We start from the raw sequence: 11,980 nt of genomic DNA, 5'->3' as shown, positions 1-11,980 counted from the left end.
CATTCAGCTCTATTGGTTGTCCTGAAGCGTGATGGAGCAGGCTCTGTGTGCATTGCTAGAGGCCACGGAGTCCCAGGGGTGCAGCATCTGGAGGCTGTGTGCTGGTAGCTTGGATTGGGCCCCTTCCTCAACTGCTGCTCTACAAACTGTTCCTCTGGCTACAGTTGCAACATCCTGGGCAACTGAAAACTCTGAGTGGGTGTCAGGGAGCCGGAGGACCAGATAGCAACATTGTGTGCTGTTGGAGAGGTTGATGGGGACCGGCTGAGAGACACAGAGGGCATGCTGATACAATGGAGAAGTTTGATAAAGGCTGACAGACACAGGGGGAGGCTTGCTGAGAGACATGGAGGGAGAGGCTGAAAGACACAATGGGAGGCTGACACAGAGAGGGTGGCTGAGAGACACAGAGGGAGAGGCTGGGAGAGGCCAAGCGCCATAGTGGGGAGGCTGAGAGATACAGAGGGGGAGGCTGACACAAAAGGGGAGGCTGGGATACACAGTGGGGGAGACAGACACTGAGGGTGAGGTTGATAGAAGCTGAAAGACACCAGGGGAGGCTGCGAGACAGAGATGGGGATGCTGAAAGAGGCATGAAAGACACACGGGCTGACTGAGGGACACAGAATGGGGGGAGACCGAGAGACATAATGGGGGAAGCTGAGAGATACAGATAGGGGGGCTGACACAGAGGGAGAGGGTGGAGACAGAGAGGGGTGAAATTCTTATGCTCTCCCACTTGCACTAAATGTAAAATAGTGCTAGAAATGCTCGACAGGTGGTAATAGACAAACCCAATAGGTGGCACTAGACACGCCCCTCTGGCAGTGCACACTCTAATAAAATGTTCTGTGCACGCCTATGGTATTAACTCTGCCAAAGAAATTCTCCTTATCAATATTAACCCCGGAACTAAAACTCCACTACACAGCAGAATTAATTTAATGATGTTTATCAAGATCTTTTTTTTATGATAAATTCAGTGAAGTACGAATTTACAAATACAGACAAATGGGTATATTACTAACAGATGATTTTTGACATTGTTAAAAGAAAATGTGAAAATCATCTGTTAGTAAATGTGGAATTTAGAGCCTAATGGGCCCTACACACTTGTAGATAATACTGCACGATTTGAACGATCTCGTTCAGTAATGAACGAGAACTCGTTCAAATCGTGCAGTGTGTATATACCAGCGATGAACGATGCGCGACCCCGCGCTCGTTCATCGCTGGTCTATCATCGCTGATACATGCAAGTCAATCTGAACGATACCGACATATACAATGTGCGGTATCGTTCATTGTGTATGTATCAGCGATGAACGATACTCACGATCCTCACGATCCTCCGCCCCGCCGCCGGAACGCCACGCCTGTCCGTCCGTCATCAGAGGAACTCCTGGCCGTCAGTGAAGAGGAGCGCAGCCGCAGCACAGCCAGCCGCAGCATCGTGGAAGAGAGGAGCAGCGCGTCTTCGGTAAGTATAGGACAGTGTTCCCACTGGCCACCAATGTGTAAACCACTGGCCACCAATGACACACTGGCCACCAATGTATAAAACACTGGCCACCAATGAATTTGATAAAATCCACTGTCCACCAATGCATAATGTCCCCCGGCAGTGTGCATGCAGCATGTGTTCCTAGTACACAGCATGCATATTGACATGCTGTGTACTGAGAACACATGCTGCATGCACACTGCTGGGGGACAAACCGCTGCCCACCAATGTATATAATATATCCACTGTCCACCAATGCATAATGTCCCCCGGCAGTGTGCATGCAGCATGTGTTCCTAGTACACAGCATGCATATTGACATGCTGTGTACTGAGAACACATGCTGCATGCACACTGCCGGGGGACAAACCGCTGCCCACCAATGTATATAATATATCCACTGTCCACCAATGCATAATGTCCCCCGGCAGTGTGCATGCAGCATGTGTTCCTAGTACACAGCATGCATATTGACATGCTGTGTACTGAGAACACATGCTGCATGCACACTGCCGGGGGACATAATGCATTGGTGGCCAGGGGATATATTATATACATTGGTGGGCAGAGGTTTTTTCCCCGGCAGTGTGCATGACGCACACCCATGGATTCTACGTGGACAAGGGGACCGAGCCTCGTGTCAACATAGGTAAGTATGTATGACTGTAAGTGTGCATGTATGTAATAAAGTTGTACTGTCACGGCGTGTGTGTACTGTTTTTATTTGGGTATTTTTTTTGTAGTAGAACTACAGGTACCAGCGGGCCCGTTCCCCCCCGCATGCTGGTACTTGTGGTTCTCCAAGCACCAGCATGCGGGGGAGGCTTGCTGGGACTTGTAGTACTGCTACTAAAAACAATATCTTTTAATTTTCAACAAAGGCTATCAGCCCCCCATCCGCAGCCCATTGGATGGGGGGGACAGCCTCGGGCTTCACCCCTGGCCCTTGGGTGGCTGGGGGGGGGGACCCCTTGATTGAAGGGGTCCCCACTCCCCCAGGGTACCCCGGCCAGGGGTGACTAGTTGGATTTTTGATGCCACGGCCGAAGGGCACTATATAAAAGTGACCCCCGGCTGTGGCATTATCTGTCCAGCTAGTGGAGCCCGGTGCTGGTTTTAAAAATACGGGGGACCCCTACTCTTTTTGTCCCCCGTATTTTTGGAACCAGGACCAGGCGCAGAGCCCGATGCTGGTTGCTTAAATATGGGGGAACCCCTGTCAATTTTTTCCCCATATTTCTGCAACCAGGATCGGCTCAAAGAGCCCGAGGCTGGTTATGCTTAGGAGGGGGGACCCCACGCAATTTTTTTTAGAGATTTTACAGTGTTTAGTTTAAAATAAAATAAAAAATGAACCCCAGCACGGATCACACAGATCCGGCCGAGATTCATTTTTAAAAAGTCGGCAGTGTTTTGCTAATCACTGCCGTAAAAAATGTAAAAAAAACACGAATGACATCGACATCGGAACAAATGAAAATGCAGAATACGACAGCTTAGTAAATTAGTCGTAATCAATTCAAAAAGTTGCAAGTTTACACTTTCGATGTCATTCGTGATTGAACTTTGACCTTTTTCCGAAAATTACGAATGTTAGTAAATATACCCCAATGTCATTATGGGGTATTGTGTATAGAATTTTTAGGGAAAAAGTGTTTTTTTTCCCTTTTTTGAATAAGGTTGTAATATAACAAAATGTGCAAAAAGTGAAGCATATATAAATATATATTTACACAGGAGCAAAGGACTGCCACTCCAGGAAAGCAGAAATCAAATCACAGTTATATACACATCACTGGGCTAATCTGCTTTAATAAGGTACGTTTTTGTATTATATATATATATATATATATATAACAAGTCAAAACTATATCACGCAAATTCACGTATCCTGTATTGTCAATTTTTAAACAGGCTTCTGATTATCATCCACTGAATGATTTCCCTGCAGCGTCCTCCCGATAGAGCCGTACCACAAGCTCAATGATGCACATTTAGAGAAAACAAATGGAGGGCGCAGGGAGTGAGTATACAACTAATAACTCTTTTAATACGAGTATATGTGTATACATACATCTAGTTTGAGTAACACAGCATAGAGGACTATCACTGGCGCCTCCGAACAGCACACACAGAAAGCTGCTAGCCGCCGCTTGTCAGATACTCCTGGTCTGAGACCGCACACCGTCAGGTAAGCCAAAGAGACGTAGTACGTCCAGTGTCCCACTATCATGCCAACATGTTTCGTCCCAAGGACTTCGTCAGGGGGTGTGACACTTCTTTTGGCTGACCCGACGGTGTGCGGTCTCAGACCAGGAGTATCTGATGAGCGGCAGGTAGCGGCTTTCTGTGTGTGCTGTCCGGAGGCGCCAGTGATAGCCCTCTGTGCTATGATACTGAAACTAGATGTATGTATACATATACTCATATTAAAAGAGTTATAAGTCGTGTACTCATTGCCTGCAGCCTCCATTTGTTTTCTCTACATATATATATATATATATATATACATACACACACAAACATTTTTATTATATTATTTTGTGCATATATATATATATATATATATATTTTTTTTTTTTTTGGTAACATGGGTATTGTAAATAAGGACTCGTAGACAGATTTTCAGGTTATAACCACAGTATCTTTAATGACATCAGACACTGTAGCACAGCATACACAGGCTTGGGCCTGGTCACAGAGGTACATAGAGAATATAAACAGACAAACATAAAAGGTCCTAGCAATTCCCGTACTGAAAAGTAACTCTGTTGCAGTGGCTTGCAGCTACACATACCATGGTCTCCTGGCACGGCCAATGTTATATTATATCTGATTACTGTGTTAAGTTATGATTTTAATATTTTAAAATTAAATCTCACCTTTCACAGAGACATGGATGCAAACCGTGAATTCTGGGCTGGATTCATCGATCTCTACCAGGCCAATGAGTGCTTGTGGCGTGTGGGAACAAGGGATTACGCCAACAGAGGAAAGAAAAATCTGGCATACCAGCAATTGGCCAGGTACAGCCTTGCCCAAGATAGTGGTGCCGACATCAAGTGGGTGAAGAGGAAGATCCAGAATCTGAGGACAGTATTTCTTAAGGAGCACAGGAAATACAAAGATTCCCAACGTTCAGGAGCGGGGTCAGATCAAGTCAAGAAGCCAACATTATGGTATTATGACTTGATGAAGTTCGTATTGGATGAGGAGCCTTCGAGGACAGCGCGGAGCACGGAGGAGCCGAACACGCCCGAGATGTTCGAGCCTGAGGAAGAGGAGAGTGTGGATCCGGTAAGTGTCCGCACAATACAGATGTCACTGTTTCTTGTTTAATTTGTTGCCTTATTATTTTCACATATTTTTCTTCATTTTGTTGGATAACTCAGCTGTCTTCGAGGGAGCTGGACGTGGAACCTGCAGTGGATGAGCCGGCAGACCAAGCCACTGTAAGGCCGGAGCTGGAGGAGAGTGAGGCGGCGATGGGAACACCCCAGCTTCCGGCTAGAAGGAGATGCCGGCCAGCTATCCCTAGAAGATCTGTCTCGTCCAGCAGGTCAGATACAATTCTGAGGCAGGCAGAGGAGGTCCTAAAAAACAGACCGGATAGATTTGAAGCTATTGGAGACCATTTAGCATGTGAGTTGCGGGAGATGAACCCCACTCAGCAAAAATACGCCCAGCGTCTGGTATATGCCATTATATCACATGGCCAGGATGATGAATTGACCAACCACAGTGGCGTTGTGTTAGATACCAGACAGGTGCCTAGTACATCTTATGCCCCTCCCCCAACTCACCCTCCCATGTATTCTGCGCCGGTAATTCCTCCTCAACAATACCCCACATATCCTGCTCCGGGTTACCAAATGCCACAATCCCCCTTCCCTGGCACCTCTTCAGGTGGAGTGTTCACCACTCTGTTGAGTGCACACTCCACTGTTCAAGGCGACCTAAATTTTTAATAAAAATGTTTTTGAATTTTTGAATTTGCGTTTAGGTTTGCTGTCTTCAGATTTGTATTTGACCTTCCTCATCCAATATGTTTTTTCTTGAAGTCAATTGTACCATAATGTTGGTTTTCTACACTTCATTTGACCCTGTAATAGAACGTTGGGAATGCTTTTATTTCATGTGCACTTTTGAAATACTGTCCTCAGATTCTTTTACCTCTACTTCATCCCCAGTTATGTTGGCACCACTGTTTTTGCTGCACTGTATCTGGCTAATTGTTGGAATGCCTGATGCCTCTATTGGTGTAATCCCTGCTGTCATGGCACTCATTGGCACAAAAATCGATGAATCCAGCCCAGAATGTTTCTAATTTATTATTTTTCTAAAATTTATAATTACAAATTGTTACTAAAAATTGTGTGGAGTCTTTATTTATGGGTAGTGCTAAAAGGTTTACCAGGTATACACTGCACCAAACAAACTACAGAGTAGATATGCAGTGATTTTAAATGGATGCTGTTATTTATTGTACAAAGAAGACCTGCCCACATTCCTAAAACCATGCCCAGTATTTAAATGAGCTAGATCTTTCAAATCTTTCAAATCTTTCAAATCTTTCAAATCTTTCATCAGACATTGTTCAGTGTGTATGCACATAATCGTTCATGGGAAATCTTTCATCTATCATATCTTTCATCTTTTAAATCTTTCAAATCTACAAGTGTGTAGGGCCCATAAGAGACACAATCGATCAAAAATCGACCAAGATCTTGGATGGCTGAGATATGCATACTTCCTGGGCCAGTAAAACTGCACCAGAAGACAGAGACACTGGCCCCGGTGTGCCTTGAAAACTAAGACGCTTGTCCCCATTATCCATATCGCTGCATGTCGCTAACCCAATCCATACCTCCAAATGGCCACAGCATGTTAATCATGCTTTGGCTTAGGGGGCACTGTGAGCAATCTCCCATGACAAGATCTGCACCATCCAGTTATTCCCTAATTTCTTCCAATAGACCCTTGATTATTTGCAGCCCCTTATGCATTTGGCACTTAATCCGGCCCTGGTTTGCATGCATGGCTAATGTCAGCACATATACATAGAGTGATTTGACCTAGCAACCAATCAGCTACTGTCATCTATCTGTCACAGTCTATGAAATTATGATTAGTTGCTATGGGCACCTTCTCCAGTTTATATAGAGAGAAGTGTTTTCTAGACATTTGGCTTAACCCACTTCATAAATTATATTAATACACTTGCCGAATTATGAGCATATGCAAGTCTGAATGGCTACGGCACATGATTAATGATTATTAGCAAACTCCACATGTGCTGTAGCCGACATATGTGACTTAGAACAACCACAAGTTATTTTGATTCCGACGCATCTCAGTTGCTACTCACTGACAACTAAATGTGCGTTACTGGTTGGCAACAGGGTGTTTGCACATAAGAGAAGTGTCTCATAGTTGTGTTGTGGGCGTTAGTTATTCTATCACTTACAAGGCAAAACCATGCCTTGTAAGTGATTGCCCCTTTAAAAAAATGTCAGATTGTCTGGCATCTCACACGTCGGCCGAACTCGTGCGTCATTACATTCCGCCTTTGGTTTGAGACCAAATAAGTCTAGAGACACAATATAAGTTTAAATAACACTGCATGCAGAAAGGATACAGTACAAATGCTTATATGTTCTACAGATGGCAGGGCAGGTAGGGTCCGAGTTTGCCAGAGGGGCGGGATGCCACCGATCCACTACAGTCACCGCTGCCGTGATTTTGTTTTTGAGGTCATTCAGATTTATCGCTAATGGTGGCACAAAAACACAGTCTTTGATGTATCCCCACAAGAAAAAGTTGCAGGGTGTAATGCCTGGGGATCTTAGGGGCCAAGAGTGTAGCACCAATCCAACGTTGAGGCAGTTTGTCATTTAGAAAACATTGAAACTGCAGGTGCCAATGTAGCGATTCTCTGTGTTGCTGAAAAATTAAGTAATCGGAATCTTCATTAAGTTGTGGAAAAAGCCAGTTCTGCAGCGTTTCGAGATAGGTTTGACTGTGTTTTCCTTGAAAAAGAAAGGGCCATAAACCTTTCTTTGAGAAATGGAACAAAACATGTTCACTTTCGGGTAATCACGCTCATGCTCTACAGTTTTGTGCGGATGCCCTAATCCCCAAATGTGCATATTGTGATGGTTAACTTTACCACTTGGATGAAACGTTGCTTCATTACCAAAAATCAAATGCAATAAGAAGCTGTCGTCTTCAATGTTCTGTAACATTGCATCACTTAGGGTGTGTACACACGGTGAGATCCTTGCTATGCCCGATTTTCATTTGCGATTTCCCTTGAACTCCCCGGAGCCCAGATAGCACAGATTTTGACTAACTTTTCTTGAGATATGGACTATGTGTGCTTACGATTTTGGCTTATGTGAGATTTTGGCTTATGTGAGATGTCATTGACATGTGAGATGAACTAGACACAGAGGCGTCGGAACTGGGGGGGCAAGGGGGCAGCTCGCCCCCCCCAAAATAGGAGAGGCGCCGCCACCGATATAAATGAGGAGCGATGTGCGGTCAGCTGAAAGACCGCACATCACAACCTCCATGCAGGGACTGAGCAGCAGTGGCAGGATGCGGCTGTGTGCAGACTCTCCTTCTCCCAGACACAGTTCAACGGGGCTGCCCGCCGCCCTCTCACCCCCTCCCCTTACCAAGGCTGGCTACCGGCACAGAGAAGTGCCGCGATTCGCGGGTGTTAAAGAGGGCGTGGCCTAATGCCAAGAAGTGCCTGCCTTCCCTTCATTACAGACCTGCTGTGGCAGGGACTGGGTTGAGTCAGGTAAGAGACTCTCCCGCCCACTCCCACTCCCTCTCTCTCTCTCCCTCTCCAATGGCTAATGTAGGATTTGTAAGGGGTGGGGTTGGGGGGGGATCCTTTTATGTACGTCATAAAAAAAAAAACGGTGACACGATTCCATCATGGATTAAACATTTTTGCACTTTATCCACTTTAAATGAGTCCCTTGAGTGCCGCTGTTTGTTTCCTCCTGGATATATATATATATATATATATATATATAAGACTGGCGTGGTACGGCACTCAGACGCTGATGGACGAACTGAACGGGAGCCCTGGGTAGCTGTCAACGTTTCAATTTATTCAATTTTTTTCAAGACATACATTTAAAAACAGAAAAGCACTCACCTTATAACCCCTCACCACTGGTGTGTGTTGCGCGGGCCGGAGCGGGGACCGCCTACCGCCGGAGTCCGTCGGGCGGCAATCTCCCGTCAGCTGTGGCGCAGTCTGGTGACGTCATCACGCTACACGTGATGCACGTCGGGTGTCATGGAAACCGGCTATACACAATAACAAAGTGCAAATACTTGTAATTCACTGCGGTATAGATACATGAATACCGCAGTGAATTACAAGTATTTGCACTTTGTTATTGTGTATAGCCGGTTTCCATGACACCCGACGTGCATCACGTGTAGCGCGATGACGTCACCAGACTGCGCCACAGCTGACGGGAGATTGCCGCCCGACGGACTCCGGCGGTAGGCGGTCCCCGCTCCGGCCCGCGCAACACACACCAGTGGTGAGGGGTTATAAGGTCAGTGCTTTTCTGTTTTTAAATGTATGTCTTGAAAAAAATTGAATAAATTGAAACGTTGACAGCTACCCAGGGCTCCCGTTCAGTTCGTCCATCAGCGTCTGAGTGCCGTACCACGCCAGTCTTGTCTACATCTTCCTGCACACGGAGGATCAGTAAGGGCACCGGACCAAATTGCCACTCCCATCAGTGAGTGCCAGATCACCATACCATATATATATATATATATATATCAAAATGGGCCGGCACTTCGAGTACTGACTGAAGAAGATCCCCGCCACCGCATCCGCATGTCACAGACCTCTCTTGAACTGGCAGCCAATCAGGAGCAGCCGAGCAGCCGCTCCTGATTGGCTGCCGGTCCGTGGCAGAATTGAAATAGTAGTGGCGGTCATAGGAACCGCACCAAAGGTCGCCGACCACAGCCGCCTCCTCTGTTGCACCGCCGCTGCCCTCTGCCTCCTCCACTGCATCACCGCCGCCCTCTGCCTCCTCCGCTGCATCACCGCTGCCCTCAGTCTCCTCTGCACCTACGTCAACTCCCACAGCCTCCTCCTCCACATCATCTCGAACGCCCACAGCCTCCAACGCCCCGCGCCGACCACAGCCTCCTCATCCACCGCACTGCAGACCACAGCCTCCTCCGCATCGCCACTGCTCAATAGGTAATTTTTACTCTGCTGCCTTTCTCCCTTTGTCCCTGCTGTCTCTCTCTCAAACCCTCTCTCCCTGTACCACTGTCACTCTCCCTGTCCCTCTGTCACTCTCCCTGTCCCTATGTCCCTCTCCCTGTCCCTATGTCCCTCTCCCTGTCCTTATGTCACTCTCCCTGACACTCTGTCACTCTCCCTGTCCATCTCCCGGGTGGTATGTAGGTTGCCGGCTGTTGGGATCCCGGCGCACAGTATACCAATGCCGGAATCCCGACACCCGGCATACCGACGCCTTTTCTCCCTTTTGGGGGTCCACGATTCCCCTGGAGGGTGAACAGATAGCGTAGCACGCCACCGTGCCCGCAAGGGGCTAATTTGCATTCGCCCAGCTGTCGGTATGCCGGCGGTCGGGATTCCGGCTCTGGTATGCTGGCCGCCGGGAACCCGGTCACCAGCATACCATACTACACCTCCCTCTCCCTGTACCTACATCCCTGCTGTCACGTTCCCTGAATTGTGTCTCATTCTGTGTGGCATAATGTGAATTTCGGCTTTTACTGTGTGGTATAATGTGAATTTTGGCTCATACTGTGTGCTATAATGTGAATTTCGGCTCATTCTGTGTGGCATAATGTGAATTTCGGCTCTTACTGTGTGGTATAATGTGAATTTTGGCTCATACTGTGTGCTATAATGTGAATTTCGGCTCATACTGTGTGGTATAATGTGAATTTTGGCTCATACTGTGTGGTATAATGTGAATTTCGGCTCATACCGTGTGCTATAATGTGAATTTCGGCTCATACTGTGTGGTATAATGTGAATTTCGGCTCATACTGTGTGGTGTAATGTGAATTTCGGCTCATACTGTGTGTTGTAATGTGAATTTTGGCTAATACTAATGCCTCGTAAAATATATATAATATATATAATATATATATTTCTCATACGTCCTAGAGGATGCTGGGGACTCTGTAAGGACCATGGGGTATAGACGGGCTCCGCAGGAGACATGGGCACTCTAAAGACTTTAGATGGGTGTGCACTGGCTCCTCCCTCTATGCCCCTCCTCCAGACCTCAGTTAGATCCTGTGCCCAGAGGAGACTGGATACACTGCAGGGGAGCTCTACTGAGTTTCTCTAAAAAGACTTTTTGTTAGGTTTTTTATTTTCAGGGAGCACTGCTGGCAACAGGCTCCCTGCATCGTGGGACTGAGGGGAGAGAAGCAGACCTACTTAACTGATAGGCTCTGCTTCTTAGGCTACTGGACACGATTAGCTCCAGAGGGTCGGAACACACTCGCTGTTCGTCCCGGAGCCGCGCCGCCGTCCTCCTCACAGAGCCGGAAGATAGAAGCCGGGTGAGTATAAGAAGAAATAAGACTTCACAGGCGGCAGAAGACTTCAGATCTTCACTGAGGTACCGGTAACGCTGCGCGCCATTGCTCACACACACACACACACACACACACACACACACACACACACACACACACACACACACACACACACACACACACACACACGGCACTGTAAGGGTGCAGGGCGCAGGGAGGGCACCCTAGGCAGCAATAATAACCTCAAGGGACACTGGCTAACATATTAGATACTGCGGAGGCAGTATATATTTAAAAAACCCCGCCAGTATAAAGAATTTGAGCGGGACCGAAGCCCGTCATTGAGGGGGCGGAGCTTGATCCTCCAGCACTAACTAGCGCCATTTTTCTCCACAGCAAGCTGAAGAGAAGCTGCTCCCCGGAGTCTCCCCTGCTGAGCAAGTACAGAGGGCAAAAAAGAGGGGGGGGGGCACATTTAATTGGCGCAGTGAGTGTATTATTTATCTATAAAAGCACTGTACAGTCTGGGATTTTGTTCCAGTGTCCAGTGGCGCTGGGTGTGTGCTGGCATACTCTCTCTCTGTCTCGACAAAAGGGCCTTATTGGGGGGCTGTCCCCATATTTGTATATCCCAGTGTGTGTGGGGGTGTCAGCACGGGTGTGTCAACATGTCTGAAGCGGAAGGCTCGTCTAGGGAGGAGGTAGAGCAGATGGTGGTGGTGTCTCCGTCTGCGCCGCCGACACCTGATTGGTTGGATATGTGGAATGTTTTAAATGCAAATGTGTCTTTATTACATAAAAGATTGGACAAAGCAGAGTCCAGAGAAAAAGCAGGGAGTCAATCCATGGCTTTGACTGCGTCACAAGGCCCTTCGGGGTCTCATAAACGTCCCCTGTCCC

General features: G+C 47.2%; 1 protein-coding gene across 1 annotated transcript; it reads left to right on the top strand.

The window, feature by feature from the left end:
• The first annotated feature begins 3,212 nt into the window (after window positions 1-3,212).
• On the top strand, window positions 3,213-6,078 carry LOC135057802 (uncharacterized). Its single transcript, XM_063963559.1, has 3 exons — window positions 3,213-3,322; window positions 4,396-4,801; window positions 4,897-6,078. The coding sequence occupies exons 2-3, from the start codon at window positions 4,400-4,402 to the stop codon at window positions 5,470-5,472; spliced, it is 978 nt and encodes a 325-aa protein (XP_063819629.1). The 5' UTR covers window positions 3,213-3,322; window positions 4,396-4,399; the 3' UTR covers window positions 5,473-6,078.
• The last annotated feature ends 5,902 nt before the right edge of the window (window positions 6,079-11,980 follow it).

Source organism: Pseudophryne corroboree, chromosome 3 (genome assembly GCF_028390025.1).
Source record: "Pseudophryne corroboree isolate aPseCor3 chromosome 3, aPseCor3.hap2, whole genome shotgun sequence".
In the NCBI taxonomy this organism is placed as follows: Eukaryota; Metazoa; Chordata; class Amphibia; order Anura; family Myobatrachidae; genus Pseudophryne; species Pseudophryne corroboree.
The sequence above is the reverse complement of the archived record's forward strand: the minus strand, read 5'-3'. Positions and strand labels throughout refer to the sequence as shown.